This window comes from Somniosus microcephalus, chromosome 13 (genome assembly GCF_052327205.1).
Source record: "Somniosus microcephalus isolate GS21.2 chromosome 13, FLI_Smic_1.0, whole genome shotgun sequence".
Lineage (NCBI taxonomy): Eukaryota > Metazoa > Chordata > Chondrichthyes > Squaliformes > Somniosidae > Somniosus > Somniosus microcephalus.
Window position 1 is genome coordinate 93,358,510 of NC_140999.1, and position 22,013 is coordinate 93,380,522.

The 22,013-nt window shown below is 42.5% G+C and overlaps 1 protein-coding gene across 1 annotated transcript in view; it reads left to right on the top strand.

The window, feature by feature from the left end:
• LOC147108491 (targeting protein for Xklp2-B-like) overlaps positions 1–22,013 on the top strand; it is a 59,122-nt gene that overhangs the window by 20,923 nt on the left and 16,186 nt on the right. Inside the window, 4 exon segments of the mRNA XM_086005141.1 lie at positions 1,063–1,199; positions 3,239–3,387; positions 6,314–6,491; positions 18,401–18,536. Of these exon segments, the coding sequence (XP_085861267.1) occupies positions 1,063–1,199; positions 3,239–3,387; positions 6,314–6,491; positions 18,401–18,536 (600 nt within the window).

Genomic DNA, 22,013 nt, shown 5'->3' on the forward strand with positions numbered 1-22,013 from the left:
GGTGTCACTGAAAGCAAACATGCAGCAAGCAGTTAGGAAGGCAAATGGTATGTTGGTCTTCATTGCAAGAGGATTTGAGTACAGGAGCAAGGATTTGAGTACAGGAGCAAGGATGTCTTGCTACAGTTGCCTTGCCTTGGTGAGACTACACCTGGAGTTGTGTGTGCAGTTTTGGTCTCCTTGCCTAAGAAAGGATATACTTGCCATAGAAGGAGTGCAGCAAAGGTTCACCAGACTGATTCCTGGGATGGCGGGACTGTCATGTGAGGCGAGATTGGGTCGACTAGGCCTGTATTCACTAGAGAGGGGATCTCATTGGAACGTATAAAATTCTGACTGGGCTAGACAGACTGGATGCAGGGAGGATGTTTCCTCTGGCTGGGGGGTCTAGAACGAGGGGTCACAGTCTCAGAATACGGGGTAGGACATTTAGGACTGAGATGAGGAGAAATTTCTTCACTCAGAGGGTGGTGAACCTGTGGAATTCTCTACCACAGAAGGCTGTGGAGGCCAAGTCACTGAATATATTTAAGAAGGAGATAGATAGATTTCTAGATACAAAAAGCATGAAGGGGTAAGGGGAGAGTGGGAATATAGTATTGAGATAGAGGATCAGCCATGATCATGTTGATAATGGCCTACTCCTGCTCCTATTTTTCTATGTTTATTTTAAGGGTATGATGTCCCTGGAGGGTTTTCCTCCTCCTCCTGTTACGCATTTAAGGGAAGCTAGGTAAGTACATGAGGGAGAAATGAGATATGGCGGTGGAAAGAGGCTTCTGTGGAACATAAACACCAGCAGTGTTGGGCTGAATGACCTGTTTTTGTGCTGTAAATTATATGTAATTCCTTCCCTCCCTTCCTGAATAGTGCTAGAGTTGAACTACGTTTTTCATAAGAATGAGAAGGGTCTACTCTTTAGATTAGAAATGTTCCCATTCCAGTCTTGCTGTGTACAGAAGTATGTAAAGATGAGCACCTTTTTTTAGAATAGGAATTGCAGGTAGTCGAGGTGTTGTTGAAGATTATATGTTCAGATGCCTCTACTTTGCTTCCCTGTAGGCGGCAGCAACATATGGGTTCAAAGGGAAAAAGCACAGAGGAGTTGGAGATGGAAAAGATTGCTCAATTTCAGAAGGAAATGGCTGAGCAGAGGAAGCTTAATGAGGAGTCGCTGAAGCTGGCCATATCTGGTGCAGGTATACTAACAGAACTGAGGGTAGAAGCAGACTTTTTTTTTTGTTCCTCCCCTGAAGGTGTGGTGCTTCCACAGTACTGTCTGGTAGCTTGCCAAGTTGGCCATTCTGGATATTTGAACCTAGATGCTACATGTTGGCAGGCTATGACTAGAGCCATTATCATCATAACTGACCCCTCTCTCTCTCCTTTTTCCACCCCCCCCCCCCCAATGCAGTTTTATAGCAGGGCCATGGTGCAGTGATCTGGAGTGGAAGCACCCTCTTGCCCCTTGCTAGCAGAGGGATGATGTAGTTAATTGTAGCAACCCTCCTGAGATTAGGTAACTCTTCACAAACCAGGTCCATCATGAGACTTTCTGTCCCCTATGCACACTGGGGAAAGCTGGAAGGTGAATTGATGGAGTTGCATGCTACTTACTTTGGATAGTGGGAGTGAATATTTCCAGAAAAATGTCAGTTCTTTGTATCCTGTAAATTGTATTGTAGTGATGAATGAAGCATCTGGGGTGGAGTTTTTGCTTCTGGTGCAAATTGCACTCAGTTGTGCTAGTTTTCTGAATTGGTTATATGGTTCAAGTTTCCACTTAAAAGTATTTGCATTATCCCAAATGTAAAATTGTTCATGAGCCAGCGCATTAAAAAATATTCCTCGCGTGGTAACCTGGTGCAGTTTTATTAATGCAGCTGAAAATGGGATTATCCCAAGAAAAGCATTAAGTCTCTAGTCCAGCACAGGAGTAACCTGATTTTTAAATGAAAATGACTTTTTTTAAAAAAAAGGTACAGAACCAGTTACTAGTTCATTGGTGTATAGTAGTCAGTTTCTGAGTAAACTAAATATTTTTAAATTAGAAGGTGCCTATTCATGCTCTTGTGGCAAAAGAACTCAATTTTCAGGGCCTCCCCAAAGGCCTCCAAATGGCCACAATTAGCAGAAACTCAGCATGGTGATTAAATCCATCTGGGGGTGAGGCCAGCTTCCAGCATGATTTTTTCAAACCAGCGCAAAAGATGCTGGTTTAAAACTGAACATAACTTGCACTTGAAATTCCATGATCTTTTGTGCTATTTTGGGCAAATTGCACTGCTAAGCAGAAACTCTACCCACTATCTTCTGAATTGTGTGCCTTTTTAATAAACCTCATTCTACAATATTTATAAAAAAAAAAAAAATCCCAAAGACATGAGGTCGAGCACTTTATTGCTCCTGTTTTTATTTCTGCAGTTATCCTTTGGACTTTTTCTTTAAACTGCACACCACCATTTAAGTGTTACACTGTAGTCTTTGCTACTGCCTGAATGCCCTACCACAACTTGAACAATCTAAGCTACCAACTTTTGAAAGCTATTTGCTATTTTCAAAGCAAAATGCTGTAGTTTGTTGTCAGCGTCTTGGCTTGCTCCTCATTTACTCACCACCTGTATGCAGATGGGTAACTATTCTCCCAAGGAGGAAGAGAGCGACAGACCCACTGGGAATGCTGAAACTGGTGTCCGGCAAGACTATACTCTTTTCCACCCCGCCCCCCCAAAAACACACCCACCCACCACTATTTGAGCCTACTCTTGATTCAATGTTGCTTAATTCAAATGTTGGGTGATTTGAATTGGGCTTAACATAAAAATGGCTTGTGCCATTTTAATACGAAGTAGGTTGGTTGGAATGACTGGACAGTTTATTCCCTAATAATACAATGTAACCAGAATGTATACAAGAAATGGTGGGACTGGTGTCCTCATCTGCTAAAACTGGAAAACAGGGTAATGCACAGTGACTTCCTTTACTTTATAAAATCTTAATACCAGCCTCTTCAGATTCTCCTCTGGAAAAACGTGGTAAAACTGCTTCTCGTGTATTAACACTGTTATCTTAGCAAGACTTTATATTTAAACCCCCCCCACAAATTCCCATACTGTGTACATATTGCTATTCTTTTGTCTTAACAGCAGTAACCAGTCCCCCTATACATTACCAAGAAGGTTACAGTTTAATGCAATAGTTTAAAAACCTAATTTCAGCTTTGATCTATGGATTTCAGGTCAGAATATGAAAAGGACACACATCCCACCCACAAAACCAATGGATATCAAGTTCCACACAGATAAGCGCATTAAATCACATGGTGAAGGCCAAGTGTACAAGGAAGTGAACTTCACCAGTGAACTGCGCAAACATCTACAGTCTCCTGTGAGTATTTTGTAACACTAGATCTGTGTGAAAGTCTGGATTGTACAGGGTATTGCAATGAACAGAGACTAGAGGTGGAGGGAAATATTGGCCTAATTCTCTCTGCTCTCTCCCCTGGTTGTCAACAACTAATCATATTGAAAGTTGCTGAAGCTTAAATTGCAACAAGTGATGAATGAGTAACTCCTTCCAAAAGCCCCTACATAGCTTTTTTGCCCCTCTGACTCAAGCTGTTGGTGCTTGTATTACAATCCTACCATATTGAAGCTTTTGGGTAATCTGCGTGAGGAGATTCCTGATGGTGGTCGGCCACAAGGATGTTGTCGCTCATTGTGGCAATTCTTGTCTGGCTTTGGAATTTTTTTGGTTTAGGGAAAGGATTTTCCATACAAAATTTCCTCTTGCCTTGTGTCTTGTGATCAGATTGCACACAATTTAAAGCACAGAAACAAGCGATTTGACCCAACTGGTCTGTGCTGGAGTTTATGCTCCACACTTCTTCCCATCTTATTTCATCTTGCCCTATCAGCATTAACTTTGATTCCTTTCTCCATAATGTACTTACCTAGCATTCCCTTAAATGCATCTAAATTTGCATCAGTTACTTCATTTGGTAGCAAATATTCTCTCGGTGAAGACATTTTTTTTCTTGAATTCCTTTTATTGGATTTATTAGTGACTACAGGAAACTTTCTGGTATCCAGGACCAAGCTGGTGCCGTTAGATCAAAACTGCCGTAGAAACCAGCGCTAATGTTAAAACATACGTGTGAAGCAACAAACCCTGTTGCTTAGCAACAGCTTCAAAACAGTCGGCGCAGCTTGTAAGCGTCTAGCTGAAGCTGTTGCTTAGCTACAGAGACGCTTGCAGAGCCAGGACTGGAGAAAAGAAGCATTGAAAAGAAAAAAAAAGAAAAAAAAAAAAAAATTATCTGGACCGACTCCTGAATTTTGCTGGTAGATAGAGCTTTCTGGACATTTAACCTCCGGATAAACGAAAGTTTCCTGTATCTTGTATTTATGACCACTGTTTCCCTCTAAGGTGCGTGGCTGCGTGTCCGCACACTAATCCTCGAGCTGCCGAGCAGGGGAACAGACCGATTTTTAAAAAAATGCCAAGGACTTTGCATGCGTGGTATCACGGAGCCGTGCATATGCACCCAATCCCCTTCTGTAATGATGTATAAAAATTGCAAGAAGCTACTTTAGAAGAAACCACCTTGTTTATTGAGACACAGAAAATAATTTGATTAAACTGATAATGTACAATTTTGATTTGGTATAAATGTTTGAAATAGATTAAAAATTGAGTACTGTACAATGAAAGTTTGTTTCCTGCTATTTAATTGCAAAGTACCTAAAATAATTCAACAATTCTCCTGTTAAGAACAGGGATTAATATTGTGAAGAACGTTTGTTTGAGAGAAAACATTAGCAGTGAATTTTGCTCTTCTAAGCGTCTTTAAATCACCATATTGGTTTCCAAGTCAATCTGATTGGTTCTCCTGTCCAGGAAGAAAGATGAATGTTTGTTTATTTCTGTTAAATCATAGCTTCCTGCTTTTTGTTTTTAATTCGGTGATGCAAATTGTTTTTTTTGCACTTGTTACATGGGGGGTGTGCTAGTTCAAGAAGACGACATTAATGGAAGTGATTGAAGTTGAAAATACGGATACCTGCTTTTATTCAATTTTTAATACTGTGAACTAAAGAACCACAGCACTTTATATTAGTTGGTTGCATTGTGATTAATATTCTAATACTTATGTGGACGTACAGCATGTCAGCGCCATAGGAAAGCCGCTGCTATAGTGACATGAGGGATGGGCTAATACATTAAACTTTAAAATTAATACAAATTGCACAAATAGATATGCCTCTTTCAGCCCACCTTGGGCGTTTGGATTGTTTTGTGTTCCTGAAGTGGTAATGTAGTATTATTATGCAGTTCTCCTCTTTTATCCCAGTCATTTCTGACAAGTTTTTTTGAAACAGTTTGTACATGACTGACTAAAAGCTTTTAATTAATTCTACCAAAACTTGCAGAATGGGCATGTAAATGACTGATGAATTTCAATAATGGATAAGTGAGGTGGTACATTTTGGTAGGAGGAATAAAGAGGCTACCTAATCCTTGGAGAATAAAAGTCTTAATGGGGTAGAGGCGCAAAGGGATCTAGGCGTATAAATTCACAAATCATTAAAAGTAGCAACGCAGGTTAAAAAAGCCATTAGTGCAAATAAAGTACTGGGGTTCATTTCAAAAGCAGAGAAGTTGTTAAACTTGTATAGAACCTAGTCATGATTTGAGATTGTGGGGTGGCAATATGGCATTACTGCATCTATGCTTTACAGTTGTTGTAACTAGTTGTTAAATTTTGCTCACTGACAAAGGTCATGCAGAAGAGTTTGTGGCTCGCTGCGTACCAAAAAAAAAATGGGGGAACATTGACCCCTAGTTTTGGACTCAAGTGGAAACTGCTTCTCTACCTCTGTTATCAAACCCAGCAGGGCCCTGTTGGGCTGAATGGCCTGTTTCTGCACTGTAAATACTATTAAAACCCCTTCATAATTTTAAAGACTCTTATTAGGTCACCTGTGCCTCTATATAAAGAGAAAAGCCTCAGCCTGTTCAATCTAACTGTTCAGATAACTGAGCACCTTCTCAAAAAGATGGTCAATTCTGGAGGGAAGGGGGCAACAGTGTTGTATTTGTACAGCCTGAGGAAGACCTGATTCTTAAATATGCTTGGCCTATTTGCAGACTGGTCTTGCTGAGTTCAGTACTGTAAATTGTTTTTATTCTGAATCGGGCAGATTTAAAGTATTGGCAGCTGAAATTGAATGTTGGTGTATATTAATTTTCTGCATTTACAAAATATTGCTGTCAGCTTTTATTCAACAATACTGACCATTTATCACCCCAGACTCGTGGACACAAAGGTGCTACAGTACCGAAGCCTTTCAACCTCACGTGTGGGAACAAAAGGAAGCATGTGGATACAGATAATCAAGAATACGTTTCTTTGGCACAGCAGGTCGAGGCATTTCAATGTCGCACACCTTCACGATACCACCTGAGGAGCAGCCATCAGGTGGAGGAAGGTAATCTGAAATTTCCCTCGACTGGACAAAATCCTAAAATCGCCAACCTTCATCCAGACATGTAAATTAATGTAACCTCTCCTTGCATGGTTAAATTAATCCAAAAAAGACTTGCCATATTCGAATTTGATTCTCTGCAAGGTCAGCCTCTAGTATTGGGAGATTATACTGAGCACATCAACCTCTATTGGCCATGTTTGTCTTGTGCATCAGGTTTAGCAGCATAGAATGGTTCTGGTCCTGAATTGGTGTTGGGGGGCCCTTAAGGCATTGCTTCTGGTCTGGTTGTATTCTGATGTGTCACTAGCTAGTGCCTGTGATTTGTCAGGGTGCTGTTAAAATGTGCTTTTGCCTCCCTTTCTTTGAGAATTGAGTTTAGAACAGTCGGAACAGCACGTTCTAACTATCTAATGGTGCCAGTCAGTCCAGTGATGCTGACTTCTGAAGTGCAGGGGATCCATATCAACTGGCAGAGTTTGCATTACTTGATGTTGTGGTGCAATAGACAATCGGTAGCCTTGCTGTGAACTGTCTTCTGTGCAGCTATTCTATGTCAAGTAACTATTTTTAGTAAGCTATTGTTCTCATCTCACGAGTGCTGTTCTGTCTACAATACAGAAGGAGGCTAGCTGGCACATCGTGCTGACTCAAAAGAGCTATCCAATTAGTCGACTCCCCAGCCCTTTCCCCACATGTTTCCTTTTGAAGTATTTACCCAAATCCCTTTTGTAAAGTTCTGCTTCCACCAGCCTTTCAGGCAGTGCATTCCAGATCATAACTCGCTGCATAATTATTTTTTCCCCACCTGTCTCCTCTGCTTCTTTTGCCAATTACCTTAAATCTGTGGTTACTGACCCCTCTGCCACTTGAAACAGTTTCTCCTTTTTTACACTATTAAAACCCTTTATGATTTTTGAACAGCTATCAAGTCTCTCCTTTGCTGTAAGACAAACAACCCCAGTTTCTCTAGTATCTCTGTCTTTCATCCCTGGTAACATTCTAGTAAATCTCCTCTGCACTTGCTCTCGGGCCTTGACATTCTTCCTAGAGGGTGGTGCCCAGAATTGCCTACAATACTGGGGGCTAACCAGTATTTTTTACAAGGTTCAGTATAACTTCCTTGCTTTTGCATTCTCTGCCTGTTTGTTTATAAAGCCGAGGATCCCATATGCTTTAACAGCCTTCTCAACATATCCTGCCACTTTCAAAGACCCACAGGTCTCTGTGTTCCTGTACCCCCTTTAAAATTGTACCATTTAGTTTATATTGCCACTCTTGTCAGCAGTGCCTCAGTGGGTAGCACTCTAGCCTGAGTCGCAAGGTTGTGGGTTCAAGTCCCACTCCAGAGACTTGAGAGCACAAATCTAGGCTGGCATTCCAGTGCAGTGCTGAGGGAGTGCTGCACTGTCGGAGGTGCCGTCTTTTGGATGAGACGTTAAACTGAGGCCCTGTCTGCTCGCTCAGATGGACGTAAAAGATACCATGGCACTATTTGAAAAAGAGCAGGGGAATTATCCCTGGTGTCATGGCCAATATTTATCCCTCAATTAACATAACTAAAAACAGCTTATCTGGTCATTATCACATTGCTGTTTGTGGAAGCTTGTGTGCAAACTGGCTGCTGCAGTGTTTCCTACATTACAACAGTGACTGCATTTCAAAAGTTCTTAATTGGCTGTAAAGCGCTTTGGGATATCTGGTGGTTGTGAAAGGTGCTATATAAATGCAAGTCTGCCTTTCGGGCTCTCATTCTCCCTACCAAAATGAATCACTATGCTTCTCTGCATTAAATTTTATCTGCCATGTGTATATGTCCTCCTGATGCCTGCTGCTATCCTCCTCACTGTTCACTACATTTGAGTTTCGTGTCATCTGCAAATGGCGCAATTATGGCCTGTATATCCAAGTCCAGGTCCTATACATCAGAAAGAGCAGTGTCTCAGCACTGACTCCTGGAGGACACCATTGGCCAAGGGACAGAAAGCAGGGAAGTGTGCAATTTCATATCCACTCAGCCACAGGCTTCAATTTTGCTAACCAGTCTATTATGTGGTGCTTGTCTTTTGAAAGTCTGTACACAGCGACCACATTACCTTCATGCACCTTCTGTTACTTCATCAAAAAACTCAATCAAGTTAGTCAAACACTTTTTTTTTCCTTTAACAAATCCCTGCTGGTTTCCATTTATTAACTCTCATATTTTCCCAAGTGCCAATTAATTTTGTCCCAGATTAATGTCTCAAACGTTCCCCTCCACTGATGTGCTGAATGGCCTGTAATTGCCAGGTTTAGTCCCCTCCCTTTTTTGAACAGGGGTGTAACTTTTGCAATCATACAGTTCTCTGGTACCACTTCCATTTCTCAGGAGGATTGGAAGATTGTGGCCAGAACCTCTGCAATTTAAGAACATAAGTAGAGCAGGAGTAGGCCAGACGGCCCCGCAAGCCTGCACTGCCATTCAATAAGATCATGGCTGATCATCGACCTTGGCGCCACTTTCCCGACCGATCTCCATATCCCTTGGTTCTCCTAGAGTCCAACAATCTATCTATCTCAGCCTTGAATATACTCCAAGACTCCGCATGCACAACCCTCCTGAGTGAAGACATTTCTCCTCATCTCGGTCTTAAATGACCTACCCCTTATCCTGAGACTATGCCCCCTAGTTCTAGACACTCCAGCCAGGGGACACAGCCTCTCCGCATCTACCCTGTCAATCCCCTTCAGAATCTTGTATGTTTCAATGAGATCACCTCTCATTCTGCTAAGCTCCAGCGAGTATAGGCCCCTTCTACACAATCTCTCATCATAGGACAGTCCTATCAATCTAGTGAACCTTTGTTGCACTGCCTCCAAGGCAAGTATATCTTTTTTAGATAAGGAGACCAAAACTGCACAGTACTCCAGGTGTGGTCTCACCAAGGCCCTGTACAATTGTAGCAAGACCTCCTTACTCTTCTACTCCAACCCCCTTGCAATAAAGGCCAACATGCTGAAGTGGAGTATTTGAAATAAACACTCGACACCAGGTCTGCGTTCAAAGATTCAAGCAGTCTTTATTGGCACCAGTGGGGAGACAACCTGCTATCTGTCTAGCCAGGCTTCTCTCCACTGATACAAAGTTTTACAACATAGAGCAGAACTTGCATCAACGCTGCCTATAATCACGTGACATTAAGGTACCGCCTTCATTACCGGAAAAGCTTATGGCAGTTATCACCGCAAGCTGTTGCTGCAACTATGAATTTTGTTTATGCTCGGTGGGGTTTCGCCAACATTGTACTTCTGACTCATTGTTCTGCTTTATTTGCCCCTCTAGGCCTCTTGTCGTTCAACGGTTCGATTTATCTCCAAGTTACACAGCTTGCAGCAGTTAATCATTCTAACACTACTGCAAAATGTCTTCGTTATCTCAACTGCCAGTTAAACAACTTGGAGAAGCTTACTACTGCAAAGGCCTATTAGCTCATTCGATTCCCGAGACCCATTCTTAACCCTTTAATTATAGTAGAGCTCGAAAGCCCCACTTCAGTGCCATTTGCCTTCCTTATTGCTTGCTGTACCTGCATGCTAGCTTTCTGTGTTTCTTGCACGAGGACACCCAAATCTTTCTGAACACCAACATTTGAAAATTTCTCGCCATTTAAAATATATTCTGTTTTTCTATTCTTCCTACCAAAGTGAATAACCTCACATTTCCCTACATTATACTCCATCTGCCACCTTACTGCCCATTCACTTAGTCTATCTATATTCCTTTGCAGCCTCTGTGTTCTCCTCATAGCTTACTGTCCCACCTAGCTTTATCATCAGCAAACTTGGATACATTACACTCGGTCCCTTCATCTAGGTCATTTAATATAGATTGTAAATAGCTGAGGCCCCAACACTGATCCTTGCGGCACCTCACTAGCTACAGCCTGCCAACCTGAAAAGATCTGTTTATCCCTACTCTGTTTTCTGTCCATTAACCAATCCTCTATCCATGCTACTATATTACAGGAAACTTTGTGCTATCCGGCAATCTGGAGCCACCGGCAAAAATCAGCAGCCGTTTATTATTCATTTTTTGTTGTTGCTTTGTTTGAACAGTCAAGCTGTGCAAGGTCTGTAGCTATAGCAACCGCTTCAGCTACAGCGCTTTAGGGCCACACCTGAGTGTTTAGAAGCTGTTGCTAAGCAACAGTGTTTGTTGTCAAATACGGAGATAAGAATCTCCGTATCTCTCAACATTAACTCTGGAGAGTACGGCAGTTTTGAGACAACGGCAGCAGCTCGGTCCCGTGGGTGCCGGGTAGCACAAAGTTTCCTGTACCCCCAACCCAATGAGCCCTAATCTTGTGTAATCTTTTATGTGGCACCTTATCGAATGCCTTTTGGAAATCCAAATATACTGCATCCACTGGTTCCCCTTTATCTACCCTGCTAGTTGCATCCTCAAAAAACTAATAAATTTGTATAACACGATTTCCCTTTCATAAAAGCATGTTGACTGTGCCTAATCAATTTATGATTTTCTAAGTGACTTGATACCAATTCCTTAACAATGTATTCTAGCATTTTCCCGACTACTGATGTCCAGCTGGTTTTTTCTCTCTCTCCCTTTCTTGAATAACGGTGTTGCATTTGCGACCGTCCAATCCGCTGGGACCATTCTAGAATCTAGGGAATTTTGGAAGATCAAAACCAATGCATCCACTATCTCTTCAGCCACCTTTTTTAGAACCCTAGGATGTAGGCTGTCAGGTCCAGGGGATTTGTCAGCTTTCAGTCCCAATAGTTTCTCTAATACTTTTAGAACAACATAAGAAATAGAAGCAGGAGTAGGCCAATCGGCCCCTCGAGCCTGCTCCACCATTCAATAAGATCATGGCTGATCTGATCCTAACCTCCAAATCTACTACCACTCTCCATCCCACCCGAACCCATGTGATCTCCCGGGAGAGACGAAAAACCAGATTAAAAAACCCAATGGCCAATTTGGGAGAAAAAATCTGGGAAATTCCTCTCCGACCCATCTAGGCGATCGAAACTCGTCCAGGAGATCACTCTGTCCCTATATTTCCTACAGTACTTACCTTTCTGTAAAAGGTGGTCTACACCCCAGCCAGGAACAGGCCCAATTTACTCTTGAAGGACACCTAGCTGGCAGCCTGTTCGATGTCTCCACTAATCCCTGTGAATAGAACCATCTCCTGAAATCTAACACAGAATTAGAACACGAAGTAGGAGCAGGACCAGGCTACACGGCCTGCTCCGCTACCCACCCACAGGGCCATGACCGTTCCGAACCTAGACTCGTCCTATTTCCTGCCCGCTCCCCGTAACCCCTAATTCCCTTTACTTCTAGGAAACTCTCTCTTTCTGTTTTAAATTTATTTAATGATGTAGCTTCCACAGCTTTCTGGGGCAGCAAATTCCACAGACCTACTACCCTCGGAGTGAAGAAGTTTCTCCTCATCTCAGTTTTGAAAGAGCAGCCCCTTATTCGAAGATTATGCCCCCTAGTTCTAGTTTCACCCATCATTGGGAACATCCTCACCGCATCCACCTGATCAAGCCCCTTCACAATCTTATGTTTCAATAAGATCGCTTATATTAATTACGTTAAGCTCCTCACCCTCATTAGACCCTTGGTTCCCCACCATTTTTGGAATGCTTTTTGTGTCTTCTACTGTGAAGACAGACACAAAATATTTGTTTAACGTTTCTGCCATTTCCAATTGCCTATAAATTTCTCCTGTCTCCGTCTCCAAGGGACCAATGTTTACTTTTGCTACTCTTTTTTCCTTTTTACATACTTGTAGAAATTCTTACAATCTGCTTTTATATTTCTTGCTAGTTTCCTTCCTTTTCTCTTTTTTTAACAATTCTTTGGTCAACCTTTGCTGGTTTCTGAAACTCCAAATCCTCAGGCTTACTATTATTCTTGGCAACATTATAAGCTTCTTTCAATCTAATGCTATCCTTAACTTCGTTAGCCACTGTTGGATCACTTTTCCCATGCAGTTTTTGTTTCTCTCTGGAATGTATTTTTGTTGAGAATTATGAAATTTCTTTAAATGTTAGCCACTGCTTATCTACTGCCATACCTTTTTTAATCTATTTTTCCAATCTACCTTGGCCAACTCCCACCTCCTCCCTATGTAATTGGCTTTATTTAAGTTTCGGACTTGGGCAAGTCACTCTCTCAAAATTTCATGTTAATTTTATCATATGATCACGCTACCCCAGAGGATCCCTTTACTATGAGATTGCTAATTAACCCTGTCTCATTACACAATACAAGATCTAAAATAGCCTGTTCCCTGGTTGTCTTTTTGAAACGTCAAGTACCCTGGAACATTTAGTTCCCAACCTTGGCCACCTTGCAACCATGTCTCTAATGGCTATTAGATGAAACCCATTTACCTCTATTTGTGCCACTAGCTTGTCTATCTTGTTACGAATGCTTCGTGCATTCAGATAAAGAGCCTTTAAATGTTTTACCATTATTCCTTGCTTTGACCTTTTTATTCTCTGCTGCACTGCTTCCATTAAACTCTGTCCCTTCCTGTCACACTGCTTATCTTTACCCAAATCGCTGCACTGCTCTATTGCCTTGACCTTTCTCTCTTTAGATTTATAAATTTCCCCTCACCTGAACAGACCCCCCCCCCCCCCCTATTAAAGCCCTAGTTATTCAGTTTGCCGTGATGCTGGTCCCAGCCCGGTTTAAGTGGAGCCCATCCCGACTGAACAGCTCCCTCTTTTCCCCAGTACTGGTGCCAGTGCCTGATGAATTGAAACCCCTTTTTCGCACACCACTCTTCGAGCCACGCATTTAACTCTCTCTGATCTGCTTGACCCTATGCCAATTTGCATGTGGCTCAGGTAGTAATCCAGAGTTTATACCCTTGTGGTTCTGCTTATTAATTTAGACCCTAGCTCCTCAAACCCCCTCAGCAGAACCTCATTCTTGGTTCTACCTATGTCGTTGGTTCCTACATGGACCATGACAACTGGATCATCTTCCACTCCCAAGTTCTTCTCCAGCCACGAGGAGTTATCCTTAACCCTGGCACCAGGCAAACAACACAGCCTTCGGGACTCTTTCGCGGCTGCAGAGAACAGTATCTATTCCCCTGACTATACTGTCCCCTACCACAACTACATTCCCTTTCACTCCTCCCACTTGGATGGCCCCCTGCACCACAGTGCTGTGGTCGGTTTGCCCATCCTCCCTGCAGTCCTTTTTCCTCATCCATACAGGTAGAAAGTACCTTGTACCTGTTGGACAAGGTATAGGGCTGAGGCTCCTCCATCACTACATCCTGGGTCCCCATCCCTTCCTGATTCGCAGTCACGCCCTCCTGTCCCTGACCACCGACTAACTCTAAATTACTACTTAGCCTAAAGGGTGTGACTTCGTCCTGGAACAAAGTGTCCAGGTAACTCCCTCTCCCTGATGCATCGCAATGTCTGCAGCTCGGACTCCAGCTCAACAATTCTGAGCCGGAGTTGCAGACACTTGCTGCAGATGTGGTTGTTCGGGGTCGCGATGCTCTCCAGACTCCCACATGCTGCAGTTATGACACACCACCTGCCCTGCCATCTCTAACCTTGTTTTATGTATGAATTAATTAAAGATTTTATTCAATCGATATTTTAGGTTTATTGTTTGATTACTTTATTTAGTTTAAGTTATTTAAGTTATTAATTTAATAAGTACTAGCAAGTTAGTTTCTGACATTTATCACCAGCCGCCTTTTTCGGTTTCATTTTAATCTCCATCTTAATCACCCAGGGAGCTCTAGTTTTGGATGCCCTTCCTTTCCCCTTTATGGGAATATCTATTCTGTACAACTGTACCTGAAGTAACTCCTCTTTGAAGGCCTTCCATTGCTTGTTTACTGTTTTTTACCTGCTAATCTTTGATTCCAATCCACCGCGCCAGATCCCTTTTCATAACATCATAAATAGGAGCAGGAGTAGGCCATTTGGCCCTTCGAGCCTGCTCCGCCATGCAATAAGATCATGGCTGGTCATCTACCTCATCTTCACTTTCCTGCACTATTCCCCATATTCCTTGGTTCCCTTAATATTCAAAAATCTATCGATCTCTGTCTTGAATATACTCAACGACTGAGCTTCCACAGCCCTCTGGAGCAGAGAATTCCAAAGATTCACCACCCTCTGGGTGAAGAAATTTCTCCTCATCTCAGTCCTAAATGGCCGACCCCTTATTCTGAGACTGTGACCCCTGGTTCTAGACTCCCCAGCCAGGGGAAACCTCCCTGCATCTACCCTGTCAATGAGATCACCTCATTCTTCTAAACTGTAGAGAATATAGGCCTAGTCTACTCGATCTCTCAGGACAGTTCCCCCAATCCCAGGAACCAGTCTGGTGAACCTTCGTTGCACTCCCTCTATGGCCAGTATATCCTTGGGTAAGGAGACCAAAACTGTACACTATTCCAGGTGTGGCCTCACCAAGGACCTATATAATTGCAGTAAGATTACTTTACTCTTGTAATAAAAGCCGACATACCACTTGCTTTCCTAATTGCTTGCTGTACCTGTATTTTAACTTTCAGTGATTAGTGTACAAGGACACCCAGGTCCCTCAATGCCAGCATTTTCCAATCTCTCGCCATTTAAAAAAATACTGCTTTTCTATTTTCACTATCAAAGTGGATAACTTCGCATTTCTCCATTATATTTAATTTGCCATGTTCTTGCCCACTCACTTCGCTTGTCTAATATACCCTTGAATCCTCCTCACAACTTGCATTCCCACCCAGCTTTGTATCATCAGCAAATTTGGATATATTACATTTGGTCCCCTCAACCAAATAATTGATGTAGATTGTGAATAGCTGAGGCCCAAGCACTGATCCTTGTGGTACCCCACTAGTTACAGCCTGCCAACCTGAAAATGACCAGTTTATTCCTACTCTCTTGTTTTCTGTCCGTTAACCAATCCTCAATCCATGCTAGCATATTATCCCCAATCCCATGAGCCCTAATTTTGTTTAATAATCTGTTTGGCACCTTATTGAATGCCTTCTGAAAATCTAAATACAGGAAACTTTGTGCTATCTGGAGGTGAGCTATCTGGCAATCTGGAGCCACCGGCAATCAGCAGCTGTTTTTTATTCTTTTTGTTTTTGTTTTTTTTGCTTTGTTTGAACAGTCAAGCTGTGCAAGGTCTGTAGCTATAGCAACAGCTTCAGCTACAGAGCTTTAGCGCCACACCAGAGTGTTTAGAAGCTGTTGCTAAGCAAGAGTGTTTGTTGTCAAATGCGGAGATAAGAATCTCCGTATCTCTCAACATTAACTCTGGAGAGTACGGCAGTTTTGAGGCAACGGCAGCAGCTCGGTCCCGTGGGTGCTGGATAGCACAAAGTTTCCTGTACACCACATCCACTGGTTTCCCCCTTATCTGTTCTGCTAGTTACAACCTCAAAAAACTCTTAACAGATTTGTCAAATGTGATTTCCCTTTCATAAATCCATGTTGACTCTGCCCAGTCCTATTATTATTTTCTAAGTGCCCTGTTACCACATCCTTAATAATAGATTCTAGCATTTTCCCTACTACTGATGTCGGGCTAACTGGTCTGTAGTTCCCTGTTTTTCTCTCTTACTCCTTTCTTAAATAGTGGGGTTACATTTGCCACCTTCCAATCCGCAGGAACCATTCTGGAATCTGGAATTTTGGAAAATGACAACCAATGCATCCACTATTTCTATAGCCACCTCTTTTTTTCAAAACCCTAGGCTTTCAGTCCCATTAATTTCTGCAGTACTTTTAAACTAATTTCTTTCAGTTCCACATTCTTGCTAGACCCTTGGTTCTCACTCTTTCTAAGAAGTTTTTTGTGTCTTCTGTGAAGATTGACACACAGTATTTGTTTAATTTCTCTTGCCATTTCCTTATTCCCCATTATAATTTCTCCTGTCTCAGCCTGTAAGGGACCCACATTTACTTTTGCTAATCTTTTCCTTTTTACATACCTATAGAAGCTTTTACAATCTGTTTTTATATCTCTTGCTAGTTTACTCTCATATTCTATATCCCCTTTCTTTATCAATTTCTTGGTCCTCCTTTGCTGAATTCTAAAATCCTCCCAATCCTCAGTCTTACTATTTTTGGCAACACTATAAGCCTCTTCCTTTGAGCTAATACTATCTTTAACTTGTTAGCCACAGTTGGACCATTTTTCCTGTGGGGGTTTTTGTGCCTTAAAGGAATATGTATTAATTCTTTAAATGCTAGCCATTGCTTGTCTACCGTTATACCTTTTAATTTAGTTTCCCAATTGACTAGCTAACTCGCCCCTCATACCTACGTAGTTTGCTTTATTTAGATTGAAGACCCTAGTTTCGGATTTAACTAAATCATTTTCAAACTCACTTTCAAACTCAATATAAAATTCTATCATATTATGGTCACTCTTCCCTAAAGGCCCCTTTACTACATCTTGCTGAAATTAGCCCTCTGCCAGTTGAATATTTTCCATAACTACTGTAAACTTAATATTATGATCACTTCCCCAAATGCCCCCTCCCACCCTGTGAAACATGCTCCACTTGCCCCCACATAATTCTGCCAGAACTAGATCCAGCACTACTTCCTTCCTCTTTGGACTGGAAACATACTGATTAAGAAAGTTCTCTTGTGCACATTTCAGGAATTCCTCCCCCTCTGCCCTTTATACTGTTATTGCTGGTAAAGAAATTACCCCTCCTAACCATTATAAATTGTTGAGTTACATTGGATAACTTTTGAATCGTAATTCTGACGTAAACCCAAACCACTAATGCATTCACTCTGGTACAGTGGAATAAATACATAAGCTGACCAGACCTGCTTTGATCATTTGAAAATTGGATTGTACAGGTTATTAATCCCTTATCCGAAACCCTTGGGACCAGATGTGTTTCGGAATTCGGATTTTTTCGGATTTCACAACAGTAGGGGTATCTGCAGCTCTTTTTGACATTTTCACAGTGAAATTAAACTCAAAATCACAAAATAACAAAAAATATCAGAGCAGCAGACGCACGTGTGACTGATAGTTGTGTCTCAGCGCTGCTGACGCCTCACACCTGCGTGGGTCAAGCATCGGCCGCGTCGGGTCATGTTTGGCGCCACTCTGGTCATGTCGTGCACACGAGTGACGCTCCACGAAAAAACTTTGTTTTCGGAATTGCGGATAAGGGGTTGTGGACCTGTACACTGAACATCTCTTTCTATGTACGTACATCGGGACAAAGACCAGCTGGTCCATCGAGCCTGTCCCATTTGTTCATGTTGCAACTGAGCATAATGATCCTTGGTGATTTCAAAACCCGCTCCAGGAAATGGTGACCCAGGTACATCCCACCAACCTTTTTTGTATGCAGCAACATTTGCCTTGTCCAGTACTTCCTCAACTCCTTTTTGAATATTTGCCATAAATCTGTACTCTGCACAAGCTGGCATCTTATTCCAAAGGCCAATGACCCTCTGAAAAGACAAGTCTCCCAATGTCTAACTTGGTTCTTGCTTCTGTAACTTGTACACATGCCTGTTCATTCTCCCTAATCTGTCTAATTCAAGTAGACCACACTGTTTAGTCCCATCATTTTAAATACTTCAATCAAATCACCTCAAAGTCTATGCTGTTGGTGTAAAAAGACCCAGCTCTTTGGGCCTATTGTGATATCTAAGGGTATTGGTCTCCCCCGTAACTTTTTCCAGGGCCCCTCTCCCACCATGAGGACCATAATTGGTAACATTGTTGGAGAGGAGGCCTAACCAAGGTCTTTTACAAAGGACACTATGGTGCTTTCTGGTTTTGCTATAGCCTCTCTAACTAAAGGGTAATGACTGTTGTAAACATACACGATGGAAGCTGAAAGCTTACTCTCCCTTCTTCCTAGGTCCTTCCAAGGTGCCTGTGAAGGTGAGACTGACTAGACCTCATACTCCTATGCTGGCGACTAAGACCCGTGCTCGACCAACCACCTGTAAGAGTACAGCTGAAATAGAGGCTGAAGAACTAGAGAAAATACAGTCGTAAGTGCAATGTTCCAGAAAGCCGAGAACACCTTTTCTCTTCATCTGTTGATGCTTAAATGCTTATTTAAGTGGCGGATGCGTATAGTTTGTCACATGAATGTGTGGCTTGAGGAACAGAAGGATGTAGACTTTTAAACTGGTTCAGCCTCACGATTAGGAGTTTGTGCTGCACTAGGCCCCAGTAAGATTCCTCCTCTTGGGTACCACTAAAATAGTATGTGAGGGTGGTCAGTTTGACACTGCAGTGTTGAGCAGATAATGGAATCGCCATAGCTTGTGATTTATATTGGTTTACATAGAAACATAGAAGATAGGAGTAGGCCATTCAGCCCCTCAAGCCTGCTCCACCATGCAATGCGATCATGGCTGATCCTCCAAACTCCGTACCCTGTCCCTGCCTTCTCCCCATATCCCTTGATCCCTTTAGCCTTAAGAAATATATCCAACTCCTTGAATATATTTACTGAATTGGCCTCCACTGCCTTCTGTGGTAGAGAATTCCACAGGTTCACCACTCTCTGGGTGAAGAAATTCCTCCTCATCCTCAGTCCAAAATAGCTTACCCCTTATCCTTAGACTGTGACCCCTGGTTCTGGACTCCCCCGCCATCGGGAACATCCTTCCTGCATCCAGTCTGTCTAGTCCTGTTAGAATTTTATAAGTTTCAATGAGGTGCCCTCTCATTCTTCTAAACTCCAGCAAGTATAAGCCCATTCGACCCAATCTCTCCTCGTACGTCATTCCTGCCATCCCAGGTATCAGCCTGGTGAATCTTCGCTGCACTCCCTCCATGGCAAGAACATCCTTCCTCAGATAAGGCGACCAAAACTGCACACAATACTCAAGATGTAGTCTCGCCAAGGCCCTGTACAACTGCAGTAAGACATCCTTGTTCCTGTACTCGAACCCTCACTACGAAGGCCAACATACCATTTGCCTTCTTAACCACCTGCTGCACCTGCATGCTTACCTTCAGCGACTGGTGCACAAGGACACCCAGGTCTCGTCGCACTTCCCCTTCTCCCAATCTATTACATAAGAACATAAGAAATAGGAGCAGGAGTAGGCCAATCGGCCCCTCGAGCCTGCTCCACCATTCAATAAGATCATGGCTGATCTGATCCTAACCTCAAACCTTCTATCACTCTCCATCCCACCCGAACCCATGTGATCTCCCGCGAGAAGCGAAAAACCAGGTTAAAAAACCCAATGGCCAATTTGGGAGAAAAAATCTGGGAAATTCCTCTCCGACCCATCTAGGCGATCGAAACTCTTCCAGGAGATCACTCTGTCCCTATATTTTCTACAGTACTTACCTTCTGTAAAGGCGATCTCCACCCCAGCCAGGAACAGGAATAAAACCATCTCCTGAAATCTAACACAGAATTAGAACACAAGAAATAGGAGCAGAACCAGGTTACACAGCCCCATGGCCCGCTCCACTACCCACAGGGCCATGACCATTCCGAACCTAGACTCATGTCCAATTTCCTGCCCGCTCCCCGTAACCCTTAATTCCCTTCTAGGAAACTATCTATTTCTGTTTTAAATTTATTTAATATGTAGCTTCCACAGCTTTCTGGGGCAGCAAATTCCACAAACCTACCACCCTCGGAGTGAAGAAGTTTTTCCTCATCTCAGTTTTGAAAGAGCAGCCCCTTATTTTAAGATTATGCCCCCTAGTTCTAGTTTCATCCATCATTGGGAACATCTTCCCCGCATCCACCCGATCAAGCCCCTTCACAATCTTATGTTTCAATAAGATCGCCTCTCATTCTTCTGAACTCCAATGAGTAGAGTCCCAATCTACTCAACCTCTCCTCATATGACCATCCCCGGGATTAACCGAGTGAACCTTCTTTGTACTGACTCGAGAGCAAGCATGTCTTTTCTCCAGTATGGACACCAAAACTGTATGCAGTATTCCAGGTGTGGTCTCACCAATACCTTGTGTAACTGCAGCAATACCTCCCTGTTTTTATATTCTATCCCCCTAGCAATAAAAGCCAACATTCCATTGGCCTTCTTGATCACTTGCTGCACCTGCATACTAACTTTTTGAGTTTCGTGCACCAGGGCCCCCAGATCCCTTTGTACTACAGTACTTTCCAGTTTCTTGCCATTAAGATAATAACTTGCTCTATGATTTTTTTCCTGCCAAAGTGCATAACCTCACACTTTCCAGTATTGTATTCCATCTGCCAAATCTCTGCCCACTCACTTAGCCTGTCTGTCACTTTGCAGGTTTTTTATGTCCTCCTCACTCACTACTTTCCCTCCCATCTTTGTATCATCTGCAAACTTTGTTACACTCTCTCCCCTCCTCCAAATCGTTAATCTAGATTGTAAAGAGTTAGGGACCCAGCACTGACCCCTGCGGAACACCACTAGTTACTGATTGCCAGTCTGAGAATGAACCATTTATCCCAACTTTGCTTTCTGTTAGATAGCCAATCCTCCACCCACGCCAGAATATTACCCCCAATCCTGTGATTTTTTTTTTTTTTTATCTTGAGCAATAATCTTTTGTGTGGCACCTTGTCAAATGCCTTTTGGAAGTCTAAATGCACTACGTCCACTGGTTCTCCTTTATCCACCCTGTATGTTACTTCCTCAAAGAACTCAAGCAAATTTGCCAAACATGACTTCCCCTTCATGAAACCATGCTGCGTTTGTCCTATTAAATTATGTTTATCCAAATGTCCTGTTACTGTCTCCTTAATAATGGACTCTAACATTTTACCAACCACAGATGTTAGGCTAACAGGTCTATAGTTTCCAGCCTTCTGCCTACTACCCTTTTTAAATAAGGGTGTTACATTAGCAGTTTTCCAATCTGCCGGGACCTTTGCTGAGTCCAGGGAGTTTTGGAAAATTATTACCAATGCATCCACAATCCCTACTGCCACTTCCCTCAAGACCCTAGGATGTAAGCCATCAGGTCCAGGGGATTTATCCGGCTTGAGTCCCATTATTTTACCAAGTACCACTTCCTTAGTGATTTTAATTGTATTTAGCTCTTTCTCCCCCCCCCCCCCCCCCCAGAGCCCCCTGTTTGTCCAGTGTTGGGGTATTCTTAGTGTCCTCTACTGTAAAGACTGATACAAAATATTTGTTCAGTGTTTTTACCATCTCCATGTTTCCCACCATTAATTTCCCGGTCTCATCCTCTAAGGGACCAACATTTATTTTAGCCACCCTTTTTCGTTTTATATAACTATAGAAACTTTTGCTATTTTTTAAAAATATTTTTTGCTAATTTACTTTCATCATCTATCTTCCCTTTCTTAATCAATCTTTGTTATTTTTTGCTGTCTTTTAAAGACTTCCCAATCTTCTATCCTCCCACTAGATTTGGCTACCTTTTTTATATGCCCTTGTTTTTAGTCGGATACTATCCTTAATTACTTTACTTAGCCACAGATGGCTATCTTTTCTTTTACACCCTTTTTCCCCTCAGTGGAATATATATTT